Source organism: Setaria viridis, chromosome 9 (genome assembly GCF_005286985.2).
Source record: "Setaria viridis chromosome 9, Setaria_viridis_v4.0, whole genome shotgun sequence".
In the NCBI taxonomy this organism is placed as follows: Eukaryota; Viridiplantae; Streptophyta; class Magnoliopsida; order Poales; family Poaceae; genus Setaria; species Setaria viridis.
The window spans coordinates 950,322-969,583 of NC_048271.2; the positions used below are offsets into that span (position 1 = coordinate 950,322).

At 49.4% G+C, this 19,262-nt stretch overlaps 3 protein-coding genes across 4 annotated transcripts; 2 read left to right on the forward strand and 1 right to left on the reverse strand.

Annotated features, from left to right (window-relative positions):
- Positions 1-895: 895 nt before the first annotated feature.
- Positions 896-2,276, forward strand: LOC117837078 (uncharacterized). Its single transcript, XM_034716647.2, has one exon. The coding sequence runs from the start codon at positions 1,642-1,644 to the stop codon at positions 2,074-2,076; it is 435 nt and encodes a 144-aa protein (XP_034572538.1). The 5' UTR covers positions 896-1,641; the 3' UTR covers positions 2,077-2,276.
- Positions 2,277-10,037: 7,761 nt separating this feature from the next.
- LOC117837526 (protein DETOXIFICATION 54) lies at positions 10,038-13,820 on the reverse strand. The gene is made up of 2 exons (XM_034717184.2): positions 12,675-13,820; positions 10,038-11,650 (listed from the first exon to the last, which is right to left on the reverse strand). The coding sequence occupies exons 1-2, from the start codon at positions 13,782-13,784 to the stop codon at positions 11,084-11,086; spliced, it is 1,677 nt and encodes a 558-aa protein (XP_034573075.1). The 5' UTR covers positions 13,785-13,820; the 3' UTR covers positions 10,038-11,083.
- A 561-nt stretch (positions 13,821-14,381) lies between these two features.
- Positions 14,382-19,028, forward strand: LOC117837527 (uncharacterized). Of its 2 annotated transcripts, XM_034717185.2 has the most exons (10): positions 14,382-14,521; positions 14,639-14,744; positions 14,911-15,013; positions 15,345-15,488; positions 16,361-16,419; positions 17,009-17,076; positions 17,163-17,214; positions 17,583-17,783; positions 17,869-18,471; positions 18,650-19,028. In XM_034717185.2, the coding sequence occupies exons 1-10, from the start codon at positions 14,505-14,507 to the stop codon at positions 18,863-18,865; spliced, it is 1,569 nt and encodes a 522-aa protein (XP_034573076.1). In that variant the 5' UTR covers positions 14,382-14,504; the 3' UTR covers positions 18,866-19,028. The 2 variants fall into 2 exon arrangements, with proteins under 2 accessions (XP_034573076.1, XP_072147365.1); XM_072291264.1 differs by lacking the exon at positions 14,382-14,521 and having other exon boundaries at positions 14,911-15,017.
- The last annotated feature ends 234 nt before the right edge of the window (positions 19,029-19,262 follow it).

Below are 19,262 nucleotides of genomic sequence, written 5' to 3' on the forward strand. Positions count from 1 at the left end.
GCGGCGGGGGAGAGGCGAGCGGCGCGGGGGAGAGGGAGCGTGACTGCGGGCGCTGCTAGGGTTGGGAGTGCGGCCGGTCGGCTGCCGGTGGATAAGGCTGCGAATTTTGGACCGAATTCGGGCCATCCTAAAGGCCGACTTTGCACCGAAGTTTGCCAGGCCGTTTACTTCAAAACTCCTAAAAGGAGGCCCAAACACTGTACAAAGTCCGATTCGGACCTCATCTAAACAAGGCCCTAGTTTGCTCTGCTTTCCTCGGTCTCTGCTCTTTCTGCGTTAAACGACTGTATCAGTCAGCAGCTCGTGCAGGCAATTGTTTTGGTGCAGGGACAGGAGCAGCTCGATCTGCATGTTTTCTCATGTGTGGACAACTGCAACAGGTGATTGGCTTTTCTGATTCAGTTCAGGCTACAACAATCAACGAATTTAGTAATCCTGCGTATTATTCATTCAGACCATCAGTTCGGTCTATTCCTTCAGTAATCTGTGTGCGTTCCCGAAGGGTGAGCTCGAAAAAGATAAACTTGGTTCCAGCTCAGTAGCAAATCCATTTATCTGCTGCCACTTTGTTTCTACAGTGACAAATCATTTATCTGTCCTTGTCTCAGAAACTAGAACTGTTCATCATAGTATTTTATACGAGCCTCAGCTATGCGTGATTTTAATTGGATGGCTCTTGAAGTGTCACTTTCGTGACATAATGTATAACCTGTTCAAGTAATCATTAACTAATCTGTGAAGCATTAGTTTATTTCCTTTGCATGGTTCTGGAGCTCGACATATACAAGTGCAAGGAAATAGCTTGAGTGCTTTGTAGCTTACACTAGCTATCACCTTGTCTTCTTTCCAGTAATGCTTATTGCTTTTACTTGGTTACCAAGGCTGTGCTGCTATGTTTTTAATTTCAGATTAGGCATACTAGCACAATAAATTTGTGCAAGCTTGTAGCTGACAGTTAGTAGTTGTTTTGCTGCTTCTATTGTGCGAACTTTTAGGTAGTTGTTTTGCTGCTTCTATTGTGCGAACTTTTCAAAGTCTCGCTTTGCGTTTACTTCCGTTATGTTTGAGCGTTTCTAATCGTTCATCATCGTTCCTATGATGAGCTTGTTACGTTCCTATGATGAGCTTGTTACGAGTTGACTTGTGTCATCTAGTGATTAGAAGCGAGATGTATTTGGAATAGCAATCGGGATAGAGTCCTTATTCTTTGATAGAATTCTGGTTGCCGTCCCGGTCCTTCGGTACCAAGGTTTGAAGGTATGGCAGCCCGGTTTGCATGCTATTGGGTTGGGATCTAGTCACTGATGACCAAGGCAAATCTAGCTCTGTATGATCATCTGATTCAAAGGAGATACAAGTAACTCCTCGATGTAAAAAAAAGTTGAGTGGGTGACAGACATAACATTTCCTCCACCCCCACCGGCCAACAATGTTGCCGGCCTGACTAGTTTAACAGCTACTTATACAGGCGTACAGCTCATCCTCCTCTGTATGATCATCTAGCAGCTACTTATACAGGCGTACAGCTCATGCTGCCGGCCAAACTAGTTTAGCAGCTTGGCTCCACTTGAGAGTTCAGAGTTCAGAGAGAGAGCAGAGCAAGAAGAGAACAGCGAAGAGAGCTGCAACTGCTAGCTGCTGATGGCGGTGGACGAGTCGTTCAAGAGGCCGGGCTCCATCCCCTTCAAGTGGGAGGTGCAGCCGGGCATCCCCAAGCAGGAGGAGCTTCCACCAGCAGCAGCCGGGGACAGCACGGCCGCGCCGGCGCCGGCGCCTGCGCCGGGGCTCCCTCCGACGACCCCGAAGCTGGCGCTCCCTCCCGCCGCCCGCGTCAGCGCGCTGGCCTCGTCGTCCGCGTCGTGCCGGCGGAGCTCAGCCTCTGTGTCCTCCGCGCCGCTGTCACCGCCAACAACGCCGACGCTCCCGCCGCCGTCGTCGCAGCACCACCACCGGCGGTCCATGTCGGCGCGCTTCGCCACGTCGCTGGCGCTGCCCTTCACGCGGCGGCCGCGGCGGGGGCGCGCGGCCAAGGACGACGTCGACTACTGCCAGCTTTACAGCGAGAAGATCGCCTAGGCTCATAGTCTCGTCTCTGTATAGGTACGTAAAAATGGTATAAAGCTTATATGTATGTACGTCAAAAAAAAATCTCGAACATGTACTATATGCAGCTTGTGTGTGTGCAAAATCGACGCACTGGTGAATCGTCTTTGAACTTCGTTTGATCCAATCATCGTCAGACATTCAGAATAAATGCTGATGAGGAGCTCGTATCATATCGCCATAGCTAGCTTCGCTTTCTAGCTGCTGCGTGGTAGTGTACAGCACATTACTTGGCAGCCGGCTGTCGACGACATGACCCCGTCCTTGTCTGGATATAGGATACGCGCCGTGTTCACACCCGCGAACGCGTCGCCCAGCTGCGCCTGCGCGTCGATCGAGCTCGCCCAGCATCCCCATGCTGGTTCCTTCTTCCTCCCGGTCTTTTGAAGAGTCAGCTTGACCTTCACCGCCAGCTCAGAAAAGAAAGAACTGATGGAATTGCCCGGCAGTGTCCCCGCTGAATTTATTGCCCCTTTTCCTCTGCGCTCTTTGACAAGCGTGTTCTCTTTTCCAACACCTGCGTCAGCAGTGCGAGAAAAGAATGCCTGCGGAAATTGCCAGCAAACTGACCTGACCTCCTCTATCACATTGGCACAAAACTAATTGCACAGATGGAGTCTAATTCACAAATGGAGTCTAATTCACGATACGAATCTATTAAGCCTAATTAGTTCATGATTTGACAATGTGATGCTACAGTAACTATTTATTAATGATGGATTAATTAGGCTTAATAGATTCGTCTGGGTTCTGCAATTATTTTTATAATTAGCTCATTTTAGTTCTCCTAATTAGGATCTAAACATCCAATATACCATCCAATATACCCTCTAGTACACCTGAAGCCATGGGCATGAACATCATGATGACTCCACCGGCCATGAACATCTCTGCCTCCGAGGACAACGGAGGGGTGTGCTAATCGGGGCGGGCGCGGCGGGAGAGTTCCTAGCCACCGATTTCTATTTTCGGAAACAGCGGTCCCCACCATCTTTCCGTTTCCAGCTTCCCCCACCCAGCGAAACCACCGAGTTTTCTCACTCCATATTCTGGGCACGCCAAACCTTGTGCGGACTCGATCTATCATTCCCTTTTAAATTCACAAAATTTTATATACAGACTTGTACACATAAAATTTATATACAACTTATACACCCAAACTTATATAAGAACAAAAGTTATACACACAAAATTTATATACAAAACTTCTATACAAATACATGCTGGGAAACAAAAATGAAAGCAAAACTTATGAACGAAGTTTCAAAAACAATCGAGAACAAAAGTTTTGGGGAAAATTATGTAGCAAAAAGTTATGCAAAACCAATTTATATAACAAACTTATATACATAACTTTTCCAGAAAAATTATATAATTAACTTTTCCAAGAAAAAAACTCACAAAATAAATTTGGAGCAAAAAGTTGTGCAAATGCAACCTAGGAAAAAAATGCTGATATAACTTATACAAAAGAAGAACAAGTTATACGTATAACTTTTTCACGCAACAACGTTTTCAGATAAAAAGCAAAAGAGAAAAAAAAGGAAAAAATAGAAAAGAAAAGATACACCTCGCTGCCGTCGTAGACAAGCCGGAGCCCCAGCTACCTTCCGGCAATGAAGAGGAAGGAGGAAGAGGAGCCCTCACCGGGCGGCCACCGCGCGCGCCCTCCGGAGCTGCTGCCGCGGCTCAGCTCGCCGGAAGCAGCCACAGGTCTCGCTTCTGCCCATCTGCCAGCAAGCGCACGGGCTCCCGGTGTTGAAAGGGAAGGGGAGCCCTCACGGCCATGGCACGCGGAGCTCGCCGCTCCTGCTCCCTTCTCGCACCCCTCGTCGGCTCCTCCTCTCCATAGCTAGATGCGTACACAGATTTCAAGGAGGAACAGAAAAATGAAAGAAAGAGGCAGCAGGCAGGCAGGCAGCCAGCGTGGGGGAGTGGAGAGGCAGCGCGTAGCCAGGAGAGTGTGAACGGGAGGTCGGGGCATGCACGTGGGAACCTGGGAGGTGGTCGGGTGAGCAGCGCACGTGGCGGAAGCTCGTTAACGCTCGCTTCCTGCAATCCTGCCTGCTTGGGGATACGCGTTCTTCGTTGATGCGGCCCGGCCCTCTCTGTGTGTGTACGCTGGGCCGGCCCTAAGAGAGCCTTGCGGGCTGGGCTGCAATATAAACCTTTTAGCCCAAATCTCTAAGTGAGTGGGGGGCCAGATAACGGACTGGGCCTGCACAATGGAACGATGAGACAATGATCTTCTTCTTTTTCTTTCCTTCTTTTTTTTTTTTGCGAGGAAACGTGATCTCCTTCATGACTGACAAGACCAGGGATGATCGTAGCAAAACCCAAAGCATAACTGTTTGGATCATTCCATCTTCGCCCCCACGTCTGCGTGCGGTTATGATTCAAATTAAAGAATTGATCAAAGTAGTACTCCGTACCACCTTATCATTCTGCTCCGCCGGGGGGATTAGTGCCAACGGTTAGACTGCATTTTAAAATCTGTCGATCCACGCATCATCCAACTGATATCGATCGATCACCGATGTGGCATTGCTATTTGCTGCTAGTGGAGCTAGTTCCCAAGTCATCATGGGCCTGTGCGTGCGTGTCTACTAGATAAACTACGGACGCATGCATGCATGCATGCGTCATCGTCAGAGCTTGGAGATTTCTCAGTTCGATTTCAATTCGATCGCGGTGTCTCTGCAGCCTGCACTTTCTCTGATCGAGCAGCCCCCCTGTAGCCATCGGACAGGTGTCCTGACACTTTGTGGGTGGAGACGATAATTGCACCTGCAGCCTGCAGGCTGCTATATGTATATTGTGTATGCTCTCTGAAAGGAGGAATTGGTGGGCAGAGAAAAGGGTTGGAAACCCACTTGGTGGCAATGTGCGGGGATGCTAAGCTGTGATTTCATGCGTGCACTCATTGTACGTTCATTCATCATAAACTAAACTAAGCAGTAGTACTAACAAAATTACTACTTGCTAGTGTCCTTTTCCATTTATATCCATGCCTTGTCAGTGCTCAGTGTCATACAACCATTTGAAACTACACCTACCGTATACTTCTTCCATCCCAAATTATAGACCACACCGTACCTTACTAGCTAAGCTAGTACGTATATTGTACATGGACGTACTTGGCCTCCTCGTCATGCATAGTCTCACCTCATCGTCTCATGACCAGCTAGCACTAACTTGCTCGTGCGCAGGATATGCATGCACCTGCAGGGCACCTGGCCACTGCTGCTGCACCCGGGCGGCCGGTGGTGCGCATCCCGCTTGTTCCGCCGATAAGCGTGAGCCTTTCTCCAGGAGGGATGATGATTAAACAGGAGATCGCCGTACGTGGAGGTCATCGCTGCACTGCATGCAGACGAGCGATCAGAGCTCGCTGCGTCGCCGCCGGTGGTGCGCTGTTGCAAGCTTGCAGAGACTATGCTTGCAGTGCGTGATGACACCAGTATCACCAAAGCTAGCTTGAGCTAGGTCGTACAGCTACTAGTAGGAAGGTGGCTAGATTTTTTCCTAGTAATTTGCTGCATATAATATCCCCCACTGTGCTTGTTACTCGGCTAGCTGCGTGTTACATTGCATGCATGCATGGACATGATATGATGGCAGCATATATCGCGTATCGTTTGCCACTCATTATCACACTCTGCCTCACGACCGCCGCTGTCTGATTGCAGTTTAATCACAAGGCTCACATCAATCTATCAACGAGCTAGCAGCTAGTAGTAGTAGTAGTAGTAGTAGGGCGCTTTTCAAGCAGTTGCTGAGAGTGATGATGCGCATCGAGATCGGCCTTTAATTTCTTCTCACTTTCTGCGCAATCCTGGCCATATCTTAGCTAAACGGCTACCTACTAGCAGTGCGGGGGTGTCGATCATGAGCTCACTAACTCATAAGCTTGGGCTCGTGGGTCGTGGCATCATGCGGCAGAAGAAAGTGATCGAGGCCGGCATCAGGCGTGCATGTATGTTGGATACATGAGGTCAAGTCATGGAGACAGAGCTCGATCCGGTGTCGTCCAAAGCTTGTACCTAGCTGCAGATGCATACTCGTAGGAACAAAAGTAGGTAGGAGCGAGGCATCATCCTTTTGACCTTTTTAATTAGTGCCGTTGATTGTTTTAGTGCCATAGTTTCGTTGTCATTTCTTTTTATATGCAATCCATCAACAAACCTCGCAAGTCCAAGCTGAGGCAGCAGCAGTAGTACTAGTAATAACAAAGGGGTGTGAAAAGTAAAGGGCTAGAGCATTATGCCAGAAAGGTTATTTTCTGCAGGCTCCAAGTTCAATTCACACAATGAGCGACAGCACACAAGTACTGGTACGGTACGGCGAGTTGGACAGTGAGCAGTACCGGCGAAGAGTACGTGCGTGGTCCTGCTGCTACGCCGGCGGCCCACGTCAGGCTCAGTTACCCTTCATTGAACTGCCAAAAAGGCCATGGTGATGGCTAGCGGCTAGCCTACACCACACTGCACCCCTGCATGCAGTGAGAGGTCAGAGCCGCCATCACCCACACTATACAGTAAGCACTATGCAGGCAGGGACGCAGGGTCAATCTAGCCTCTGTCGCGTTGCCATGGTACGGATCACTACAGTGCAGCGCAGTTCCCATCGCATGCAGGTGCAGGCACGCAGCAGCCGAGGAACAGCAAGGGCAAGCGGCCAGTGAATTCGGCCGCTTCTCTTGTCTTGCCTGCCCGCACGCATGCTACAGCATCGTGCACGGGACGGGATGGGACTCAGCGATGCATGCATCGACGGAGACTTGACTTCACTGCTGCAAAGTAGTAGCTGGTCAGCAGTGAGCACATGCATGCAGGCGGAGGCGGCGCTCGTTTCGGCCCCGCCGCCTCTGCCGCTGCCTCCGCCGGGTCACACTGCACCGGCATGCACGCACGCACGGCGGCTGCCTACTACTGCCGCTAGCACTAGCAGCGCACGGTCGACCGGAAGATCCAACGCAATGGTCCAGGCACGTGCCGGTACCAGGCAGCAGCGGCGAACACCCAGATCGATCTAGCGGTGGTGCTGAGTTCAGACTTGAGATATGAATGAACACGGGTGTCAGGCTGTGAGCTGTGCACGATGCATTGCATTGCATCTGCATTTGCATGTACGACCAAATTCTAATCCAAGGGTGTTGTTTTTTTACACCTCCTAAAATTCCTATCACATCGAATATTTAAATACTAATTAGGAGTATTAAATATAGACTAAGGCTAATCCCAGTAGGAGTTTCATAGAGGTTTCATGCACATTAAATACGGTGGCACATCAGCATATGTGATGACATGGCATGGTAGTTATGAAGTGAGAGAGGGAAGGAGTTTCATCAGGATGAAATTGTGTATACACTGTTTCCAAGACTATGAAACTTATTGAAACTTGCATTGGGGGCTATAGAGTTTCATTTCATCTAACCATATCCAATCACATGCCTCACAATTAAATGTCACGGGCATACTATGAAATTGTGAAATGAAACTGTGCACTGGGACTCCCTGTTTCATTCACGAGAATATACCTCATGGGATGATGTGGCATCCTTGGAAACAGTGCAGTGAAACCTTGCACTGGGACTAGCCTAACTACAAAACTAATTGCACATATGGAGACTAATTTGCGAGACGAATCTATTAAGTCTAATTAGTCCATGATTTGACAATGTGATGCTACAGTAAATATGTGCTAATGATGGATTAATTAGGCTTAATAGATTTGTCTCGTGAATTAGCCTCCATCTGTGGAATTAGTTTTATAATTAGCTCATATTTAGTCCTCCTAATTAGTATCCAAATATTCGATGTGACATAAATTTTAGCCAGGACTAAAGATCTAAACGCCACCGACGTAAGAAAAAAAAATGTTAGTCCCCAAGCACAAGCAGGACAAGATACCAATTACACACTCTGTTTGCACTCACCGTGCATTCTGCTGTCCAAACGTGCAGTCAAGAATGCTCCCAAACACGAGTCAAATTTTGAATTCTTCAGAGCGAGTACGGTGAATTGTCTGTCTGGCTGTGTGGGTGAAGCCATCGGAAATCAGACATTCAGACAGGCAGGCAGGCAGGTCCCTTTCCCTGTTTCGAGGGATCTGTTGGCCTACATGCAAAAGGATCTTTAGGAGTACTAAATTGCAACTCCCTGCCTGCCTTTCTAGAGTAAGATTACTAGTAGTGCATGCTTGGCCTACTGGTGAGCTAGTGGACACTGAGATGTAAGCATCTCCATAGATTTGCAACGAGATGAGCATCTTCATTCATGATTCATGCGAATTAAGATCGACGAGCACAGCTGGGACGGCCACTCATGGTGGGGGGGCACCGAAGCTCCGAATCTCGCCGACGATCTTCTTCCTCACTCCGTGCTGGTCATCGCCGCGTCGATCACTCACTCACTCACTTTCCGCTCCCTTTACACATTTTCAATTGTCAAGGAAAATAAAGAACACCTTCCTTTCTTCCCCTTTTTCAGGCTCCGAGTATTTATTCTCACTAACCTAATGTCGTACGCAATGGACGCGTGTTTTCATCGGGATCACGCCTTGCTACAACAATGCAAGAGTCCACGACACAAAAGGTGGCATAGGATACGCGGCCTGACAGAGCACCAACCATGCCTGACGCCTCGTCGTCGTCTCCAAATCTGAATCCCGGGATTCCTTGGCCTCTGTATCGCCAGCACCGTCGTCGGCTTGCGCGGCGGTCGCGAACGCCGGCCGTGAATCGTGCGCGCCGAGCCGGACCAACACATGCCCGGGAGAGGGAAAGACCCGGCGGATCGCGGTCCCACGGGCACTGCCGAAACTTGCTGGATTTAGCAACCATCAGTCCAAGTCCAAGCAGAGGAAGCAGCATGGTGCCTGCCTGGAGGAGTTGTCTCGTACCAGTGTCAGACTGTCAGTCTCCTAATAATCCCAGCAAATCCTTTCCATTAGGTGAGCCGGTGAGGTGATGATCACTGGAGAGTGCTTGACTTTCACTGGGCAGAGCATGTCCCGATCAAAGGATCCGCATCGTGTTAGTTCTGCCAACTAAGCCTAGCACGATCCCTTTGCTGCTCCTCGTGTTTCCTAGGCGTGTGCGTTTGTGTCTCCTTGTCCTCTGATGTTCTTGATTGGTGATGGCTCAAGTATGTCAAAGAAAGTGCGGTGCATTCTCTCTCTCTCTCTCACTCTCATTGGTGATTGACATTTACAGTAGAAGTTGAAAGATAGTTATACGTGTTTTAGCATTTTTTATATTCATAACTTTTACTTATACACCTAAATATATACTACAAAATAATCTACAATTTGGGAGAAGGTACTTGGGAAGGAAAAAAAAAGACGACCGCGTGGATGCTGTTAGTTTGCATCGTCCTATAGCTCCACGATGCCACGAACCGCAGTTAGTTTTCTTTTCATGCATAGACGCGGCGGCACCGCAGTGCGTGTCGTGTTGCCGTCGATCGATCCACTATCTGTATCTTCATGGAACATCGTCAGTCATGGCACCGCCACCTGACAGATACCACCGTTGAGTACATGTCTGCGCGCACCCGCAACCTGCACACGCCCGCATACTTCTGCTGACGGGGACGTGCCGGGGACGAGATCGTCTAGACGTCTACCACACGTAGCCTTTGCTTGCAGACTGCAACTGCGCAACGGATTGCTTTGGTCTGGCTCGCCATCGTCAAAGGCACGAGCGGCCCCTCTGCGGCCATGACTGCCACTGCGACATTTTTTCTAACATTTCTTAGTATTTCTTCAAATACCTAGCCTAAGATTTATTGTTCTTCGTTATACAATTCCCGGCAATATATCTCCTCATCTTCCGAAGATGTATCTCTATAATACATATGAAAATAAAAAAAGCCATATAAAATTCCAAATGAATCCATGTAGGCCACCTCATCATTGACAAGAAAATCACATCTTCTAAAGTTATCTTTATAATAAACAATAAGCTTCAAATATTCAATACATCTAAAAACCCCACACAAAATTTCAAGTAAATACATGTAGACCATGCCATCAATGCCAAAACTGAAGAATCGAAGGCAAAATATTGACTATTCATTGAAAGAAAAACACTGGAAAATTATCTAAACAGGGCGCAAGCAGCAGCGGTCCGGTGACGAGGACGGCGACGCATGTGGCGGCCGATCCAAATATCTAGCTAGCTAGCTCTAGCACTGGTCGTGGTCGGCGGGTCGGCAACCAGCAGATCCATCCATCCATCTGACGAGGACGCACACGCAAATGATCGGGAGGAGCGTGATGCCACCTGGGCGACCGAGCCCCTCTTGCTCTCCTGGGCTCGCATGCCGCCGCGATCTTTGCGAGCCAGGACACGCCGCCGACGACAATGAAGCTCTGAAACGAAACCAAAGCCCTCGAGAAAGGCGATGGCGACAGGCAGGGATGCTGTCCTCCCAAAAGGGGAATATCAGAAAGCGGCTTTGCGCAAAGCCAATCGATCCAACAGGGCCGATTACGAGACGCTGATCCATCACTCGCTCGGCGATGGCATCTGGTTTCTCCTTCTCTGGCCCTGCACAGCACCATCACCCGGCGATCGCCATCTCATGCGCAGTAGCATCCTGATGCAGCTCGCCCGCTAGGTCATTTTCCAATCCGTGCAGCAGCGAACCAGCTCGAGGCAACATGGCGGCCACCACTTGCTTCGCTGCTAGAACCCACTTGCGGGCGCTAGTGGCGAGCCGCGACAGCCACCACCACCCCGTAGCAATTCAATACGCTCCAGCTATCCTGAACCCTGGATGCATGCCAGCACGAGCTGCCGCCGCCGCCGCCGCCGCACACCAACACAAAAGCTACTACTAGTATAGTAGCAGTAAAAGGCCAATCAACTGTGTGATCCGTTGCCTGCTTCCGTCCATGTACTCCGACGACGATCGTGTCGTGGTCACCGACTCGCGCAGGTGACGTACAGTGTGCTACGGCCTACGCTACGCTTCTAGACGTCCTCCGCCGGCTCGCCGTTGGCGGCGACGAGGCGCTTGCTCTCCGCGTCGTTTGTTGTGGTTGCCGCCGTCGTGGTCGGCGCGAGCTCCAGGCCGGCGAGCTTCTTGGCGCGCATAGCCTCGACCTGCCAGTCGGTGCGCCAGACGACGGCGGCGAGGATGAGCGCGACGCACGTGGCCTGCGCCGAGAGGAGGCCGTACCAAAGGCCGCTGAACCCGGCCCCGGCGCCGAACGCCAGGTACACGGCGACGGGGGTGCCGACGAGGTAGAAGGAGAGGAGGTTGATGCGTGCGCCGACGGCGGGGCGCGCCGTGCCGCGGAGCACGCCGCAGCCCGTGGTCTGCGGGCAGTTGCCCAGCTCGCACAGCCCCACGATGGGCATCGCCGCCGCCGCTAGCCGCACCACCGCCGGCTCCGTCGTGAACAGCTCCACCCACTGCCGGCTCAGTGCCGCCGTCCACGCCACGTGCACCGCGCCGATCGCCAGCGCGCACGCCAGCGCCACCATCGCCGCCATCCGCGCACGCCGGGGCTTCCCGGCGCCCAGCTCGTTGCCCACCTGCACAAGCACCCATCAGTATTCAGTAATAACCAATGTGCAAAGGCCGGCGTTCGTGTTCACGTGCTCATGGATCAAATCGGACAGAACAGAGCGCCACGGTGGGTTTAACTGTTCCGCCAAGATTTTTACCACTGCTCTCCTTTGGATGGCGTGCAAGCAATTCTTGTCTTTTCTTGGAACAGAACACGTAACAGGGTAAAAAAAAAATGCAGTAATTTCCATGGATGCGGGTGAAAATGAGGAACCTGGGAATCTACCAAACAAGGGATCAAGATCGATCGCGATGGTTCGTGCTGGCTCGCTCCATGTGAAAATGAAACCATGGAGCACCAACATGTTTCGTGCAAAACCTTTTTGGTTGCTGTGTCTATGCGCCATGGATGCACGCAAAATATGGGCAGTGCACCACACCTGTGGATGCTAAATTTGTGTTGCCGCTGACGTGGGGGATGTGGCAGTAGGAGGTGGGCAGACTCACCATGCACATATTGTTACTTTTACTTTGATGCTGATAAAGAGTGGCCGCATGCTATGCCATGCCTATTGCCTACGCCTACAAATAAAAAGTCTAAAAGGGCACTACCATATATGCACCGCTAAAGCTTTTTAGAATGCTTCGCAAGAAAAGAAAACTTTTTAAAATGCATTGTTCAAGAAGAGAACGAGTTAACATGGAAGAGAGAAAAAAATTCCGAACAAGGAAGAGAATGCAGTGGATTTAGATGCTTCGTCAGTTCAACTGATGTTCTTCTTCTTTTTTCTCTGTTCATGCAGCAAGCTGAAAGCAGATCCAAGTTAGCGTGCTGCCTCCAAAGAATCTTGGAATTTTGATCAGTCGACATCAGGAAAAGAAAGTAACGAAGAATGGATAAAAATCGTGTGACCGGCACAACTAAAACTCACAAGCAGGTATGCATGCATGGTGAGCGGTGGATTGGTCACTACCCGAAATAAACCCAATCGAAATCTGGCGCTAATTAAGACCCTGATGCAGCGACGTCGAGTTAATTAAGGTGCTTACCCTGGTGGAGACGCAGGCCGCGAGCGCCATGGGCACGGTGTACATGAGGCTGGTGGTCTGGATGAGCACCCCGGCGCCGCCGACGGCGGCGGCCGGGTTGGGCAGGTACCCGGCGAGCACGGTGACGACCTCGTACCACCACCACTCGAGGCAGACGCCGACGCAGCTTGGCACGGCGAGCCTGGCGAGCTCGGGCAGGCCGCTGGCGACGGCCGTGATGCGCGCCCACCCCCTCCACGTGTCGTCGCACGCGCGCGCCCACCGTATGTATGCGAGCAGGAAGAGCAGCATGTTGGTGTTGGTGAGCGCCTGCGCGGCGGCGACGCCGCGGACGCCGAAGCCGAGGCCGAAGACGAGGAGGACGTTGAGCGGGACGTGGAGCGCGACGGCGATCGCGGAGCATGCCGCCATAGGCCTGGTGATCCCCTGGGAGCGGAGGTACACCCGTAGCGGCTGGAGCACGACGCTGGCGGCGAGGTCCGGGAGGGCGAAGCGCGCGTAGGCGGCGGCGGGGGCGGAGATGGCGGGGTCCTGCCCCAGCGCGACGAGGATGGGGCCGACGTTGAGCCAGAGCAGCGCGATGGGGAGCGCGGCGAGGAAGAGCAGCAGCATGGCGCGCTGGAGGGAGAGGGTGAGGAGGTCGTGGTTGCGGGACCCGAAGGCCTGCGCGCAGAGCGGCTCGAGCCCGGAGGCGAGGCCGAACAGCACGCTGTGGCCCGTGATGTTGGTGAGCCCGATGGCGAGCGCGCCGCCGGCGAGGTCCAGCGGGCCCAGCCGGCCGAGGCAGAGCACGGACACCATGGCCCGCAGGTACACCACGCAGTTGAGCGCCGTGATCGGCGCCGCCATGCCCCACAGCGCGCGCAGCTCCGCGGTCGCCGACGGATGGTCGTCGCTCCCCACCTGGCCACCGCCCTTCCCGTCCTTCCCCTGGAGCGGGATGGCCATGCCGCCGACCCAACGGGTGCGTGCAGTCACTGCTCTAGTGCTTGCTCTGTGTGAAAGAGGCAGAGGCGGCGGTTTGTTTTTGCGGCCGCCGGCTGGTTGCTCCCTGGGGATATATATGGTCGTCGCCGTCGCCGCAGTGATTGCCTGCGCGCTGTCCCTCATCTCTAGTAGTAGTCGGCTGATTAGCCATGGGCCGGATGCTTTGGATATCTTTTAGAATTACGATTTGAATAAACGGCAGGGGGTTTAGCCTGGCTGTCATCGTGCCATGAGATTAATTCGCCGCCGTTTCAACGTTATTACGGCTGTAAAGATAAAGATGCTGTACTGTTATTGGTACGCGAGGCATGTGTTTTTTCAGTCTTCACTGTACAGCACAAAACCATGGCTCGAAAAGGAAAACCATGCTAGGTTCTACCGGTGTCAACACCACCTGCCACGCTGACAGTTGACCCATTGAATTTCCACCAAATATGCACGTGATTTGACAATTATCCTGTGCCAGCTCTCTTGGATTTCTCGCCACATTACCATGAGCAGTGACCACTTTTTTTGTTCGTTTGAAAGCGAGCAGTGAGCACTTGCCTATGGTGAAATGGGGGTTTGTGCACGCGTGACAGCGTCTGTCTGAAAGCTGAGGGTCTCTTCATCGAAACAAAAAGGAAAACGGCTAAGAGAGATGAGGAGGCATGCGGCCCATCAAATTTCCTTTGGGCTCGCTCGGTCGCAGCTAAACCAGAGTGCAGCCCAGCCCAACCCAACAGGCCGAAATCCCCCCACCGCACACCGGCGCGCGGCGCAGGAGCTCTCCACGGCACGGCAGCCGCGCCGCTTTTCCCCTCGTCGCTGCAGACGCCGACGCGCGCCTCCGCCGTCTCCACCATGCTATCCAGGCGAAGGTGCGCGAGCCCGCTGTCCATCCCTTCGCTCCACAAGCTTACAGCACCGCGCTTCTCTGCTGGGGCCCCTTCCGGGCTTATTCGCTGACTCCCGTGTTCTTCTCTCCTCCCGAACAGATGCTTCACGGCGGCGGCGAATCGGATCCGGCCCCTCGCGAGGGCCTTCTGCGACGCACCGGCTCCGCGCGCGGATGCGGCGCCCGGCGGGGCGCCCGGGTCGCAGGCACTCCCTCAAACTCTCTCCCTCTGCGTTTCGGTTCTGCTGTAGGGTTTAGGGGAATGCGTCGTGTGGGGTGCGGCGAATTGTGATTGATCTTTGGAAGTGGAATTGAGTTTTCATGCGTCTCTAGCGCGGGTACCAGCACTGATTTCTCTCGGTGAACCTGTAGGATCGCACCCAGGAGGTTGGTGGCGTGAAGGCTGCACCTGATGTGCTCGACGTTGCTATCGTCGGTGGAGGCATGGTGGGCTTGGCCGTTGCTTGTGCATTGTGTAGGTATTGCTGTTCGCGTGCTTTCTCCAGCTGTCTAAGTCGTTGATGAGTTTGGCGCCTTGCGTTCAGTTTTGGCTGGCGATTGATGCTCTTGGACTACCTTCCCTTGCTTGTTGCATTAGTAGTAATCATAGATAGTATCATCCCAAATTAACAGTTCAGTGTGGAGAGTGCTAGGCACTTCTCTGGGAGTGTTATTTTCCTGTTAACAGTTCAGTTTGGAAAATTTACCACTAGCAAGTTTTTTTGGGAAAGGCTCAGTCACATTGTACCTTGTATGTGATTTAAAAAAGTTGTAATTTCTCACTTGCTTGTATATCATGTATGCAGCCAATATGCCATTGACAAAACATCTCAGAGTCGCCATTATTGATAGCAACCCTGCATTGAAGTCAAGAAATCACCTGACTAAAAACAGTATACCTGATTCTAGGGTCAGTACTGTTACTCCTGCAACCATTTCCTTCTTCAAAGGTATGATTCTGGATCAAACATGTGCACTATATTGCTTAATTTCAGCTGTCTCTAATCCTGTAACGATATTTGGGCTGTTCAAGTTTGTCTTGTGTGTTTGGGTGTCATTTCATCTAGATTGACCTTCCATGTTGTTTACACAGATATTTACTCAATTGCATCACCTTTTAAGTTGATCAACTATACAATATGACCACATTACATATAAGGGGGGTCCACAGTTTGCCAAAACAGAGTCTGGCTAGTTCGCTCCGCTTAATCAGTGTTTGGTTCAAAGTTTCAGTTATAGTTTGCCACACTTTATTGGACCTGAAGCCAGCTATCACACACCCATTTTCTATCCATATATTGTCACAAGTTTGGCGAAAAGATTTGGCTGCCACAAAAGGCTTGCCAAATGAAGTATGGTAAAGCCTTCCTCTCATATTCGCATTACGTTTCTCCATCATTTTTTCCCCGAAGAACTGTTTCTCCACCATTCTGCACAGTCATCAGCACCCAATATTTGGTAGTCCATTTCTATGTTGTATCTCCATCCGATGTTTTGCTCAACTTCCAATCCTGTTATTTGGTGACAAAGTTACCATTCATTATTGTGATCAATTTGATTGTTATGTCATCCCGTTATTGTTTCTGTTTCATTGGGCCACCAATTCCTTTTAGATCACCAGTTTACACTTTGAGTTGGTTACAATGCTGGCTCAAAATATCTGTTCTTTTTGCTCATTGGAAACGATAGTAAAATATGTCTCCATTTGCCGAAGTATAATTGAAAAAAGATGTTATGTCTGTACTTTTTCCTTTTTATATGTGCACGGATTGTTTGTCTACTGGAAACAATAGCCTCATGCATGTTCTCATTAATATGGCAGATATTGGTGCATGGGAGCATGTTCAACAGCAACGGCATGCTTTCTTTGGTAAAATGCAGGTGAGGAGATAACATGCTTTTAGCTATAAACAATTTATTCTATGCCCATTATTTTTCACCTTCTGTCTCTTTTGACCGAACACATTCATGTTGTATTTGCACTTTGAGCTTTTGCTGATTAGATGCCAAGTTGTGAGCTTGTACTAAGTTAATTAAACAGTTGCATTCATCTACTTGTGCTTTACACTATGCTAGCAATACTAATGGGGCATGCAAGCCTAAGCCTTAAGGTATCCAAAAACTTGTCCAGCTCAGTTGCCAATTTGAACATAGAGACATTACTATAACTCTAATATGCTTCTGCTTACTGGCCTATCTCATTTTGGATTAGAAATAAAACAGAAGCTTAAGTATTTTGGAAGATAGCTGGTAGTAGATTTTTTATATTTTCTAAGCATGCCAGCTGGTTAGTGTATGATGTATCGTGCCAAAGTTCAACTATCACCTAACCGCACGTGCATGCATTAGCAGTTGCCTTCTTTTTCTTTGGTCTTTTCCTCTCTGTTATTCGCACACAAAAACACAGTGGCATCAATGCTCCACTTCAGTAAATAAGTATCATACTGGATAGTTTATTTACTACTGGCAGGTGTGGGATTACACTGGACTTGGATACACAAGGTATAATGCAAGAGATGTGGGCAAAGAATACCTTGGGTATGCTTTAACAAAAGCTGCTGTAATTTTTTATCTACTTTTATGACAGTGGTTCATATCTTTCCCTTTGTGTTTGCATTTTTTAGATGTGTGGTGGAGAACAAGGTGCTTTGCAACTCACTGCTCTTACGTTTTCAGGTTTGTCTTTTCTTTAATCCTTTAACACCAACACTGATTTGTATTGCACCTTGCTGTTTGTGCGATATAGGTATCAAAAGTAAATCTTATGGTGTATTTATCATAGTAAAAGGATGAGTTTTCTGTTGTGCTGCCTAAAGCACATATATTCCATTTTGTTAGCTGCACACAGTATCAATAGAACATCCTTTTTGATATGATGTGCTTAAAGTTGTTTAGTATAATAAGATATTGAGATTATCTCAAATAACCAAGAACTCCACAAGGAAGTTGATAATTTAGCAGCCCTGATTCTCACTCTTGTTAACATACTTTTTTTTTTGACATAGTCAACTTAGTCTGATGCTTAGAAATGTGACCCTGGCCAGGAAGAATTGGATGACATCGAAAGTGTGATATACCCTACCAGATTGGTGTCCCTTACTTTCCCGTCGATTAGCAAACAAGCGGGAATGAAGCCAACATCAAGTGAACCATTATCCGCAGGTCATGCTACAGAAGAGTTACATCGCAGTAATTTAGTTAAACTCGACCTCAGTGATGGAAGGACTTTATATTCCAAATTGGTGGTAATTGCTTATTTATCTTATTTTGCATTATTTTGAGCTTTGTTTTGCTTCATTTCCTCAATATCCTATTTAAATTTTGTTGCAGATAGGAGCTGATGGTTCCAAGTCCAATGTTAGACAGATTGCAGGCATAAAAACAACTGGGTGGAATTATCCGCAAAGTGCAATTATCTGTACAGTGGAGCATGTTGTGGAAAATGATTGTGCATGGCAGAGATTTCTCCCTTCTGGTCCAATCGCACTGCTTCCGATAGGCAACAACTTCAGCAACATTGTATGGACAATGAGCCCAGAGGAATCACTTCGACATAAGTCAATGAGCCCTGAAGAGTTTGTGAAGTCAGTGAACCACGCATTGGATTTTGGCTATGGTCCGCATCCTCGCTCTAGTGCTCTTGACCATTACATGGAAAAGTTCTTTTCTGGCATTGGGAATACTGCAGCATCTACAAAAGAATGTTTTGAAGTACCACCAAAAGCAACTGGTGTAGTGTCTGAGAGAATGGCATTTCCATTGTCATTGATGCATTCCCATGATTATGTTTCAAAAAGACTGGCATTAGTTGGAGATGCTGCTCATACAGTCCACCCCTTAGCCGGCCAAGGCGTCAACTTGGGCTTTGGTGATGCTGCTGCTTTAGCAAAAGTTATTGCTGAAGGAGTTTCTGTGGGATCAGATGTCGGGGATGTAAGTATCTATTGTTACTTTTGTGTAGCCTTTTCCATTGAAATTTAACCATAGAATTGATCATGCTCCATCTGCATCATTCTTGTGATTCTCATGTTGGATATGAATTGTTGATCATATCCTGAGTCTAGTCCAACCACAAACGATCTCATTCTTATATTTTCTTTTCCTTTGTCAGCTGACTTTGCTGCAGCGGTACGAGAAGGACCGGAAGGCCGCCAATGTGGCGATGGCAGCAGTGCTTGATGGTTTCCAGAAGATGTACTCCGTCGATTTTGGACCCCTGAATGTAGTGAGAGCTGCCGCGTTCCACGGTGCCCAGTACATATCACCGCTGAAGAGGAACATCATCTCTTATGCAATGGGCGACACGAAATGGCCGATATTCTCATGAACAATAGTACTTAGAAACTCTACTTCTAAACTTGTATGATGCACCTGGTTTATAGTTTTGGCTTGTACTGGATCAGTAAGAAACATTGTACTAGTGGATGCAAAGCAACAGGCAGTCAATAATTGTTTTGTGAAAAGAAAATTACTCGTGCTGTTCCTTTTGATCTGAGATGAATTGAAATCTTGTGTGCTCCATTGGTGTTGGAACCTGATCTCCCGCTAGTTTCGGAGATTGTTCCTTCGATGGTGCTCACGGCTCGTTCTTAGTATTTCCTTGAATCACATTTTTTCATGGCTGTACATATGTGCTTGTATGTATAATGTATAGCCATTAGCCAGACTATGGTTGGGTTCAGTTGGAAAATTGATAGAACACAGACGGGCCCAATCAGACTGGG

Bases quoted from the DNA above. Each gene is read 5' to 3' on its own strand.
- LOC117837526 (XM_034717184.2), bottom strand. From the start codon at position 13,784: ATGAGGGACAGCGCGCAGGCAATCACTGCGGCGACGGCGACGACCATA. The intron at 11,651-12,674 runs GTAAGCACCTTA...GTGCTTGTGCAG, and splicing joins CGGCCTGCGTCTCCACCAGG to GTGGGCAACGAGCTGGGCGC.
- LOC117837527 (XM_034717185.2), top strand. The intron at 15,489-16,360 runs GTATGATTCTGG...TTAATATGGCAG, and splicing joins AACCATTTCCTTCTTCAAAG to ATATTGGTGCATGGGAGCAT. The intron at 18,472-18,649 runs GTAAGTATCTAT...TTCCTTTGTCAG, and splicing joins TGGGATCAGATGTCGGGGAT to CTGACTTTGCTGCAGCGGTA.
- LOC117837078 (XM_034716647.2), top strand. From the start codon at position 1,642: ATGGCGGTGGACGAGTCGTTCAAGAGGCCGGGCTCCATCCCCTTCAAG.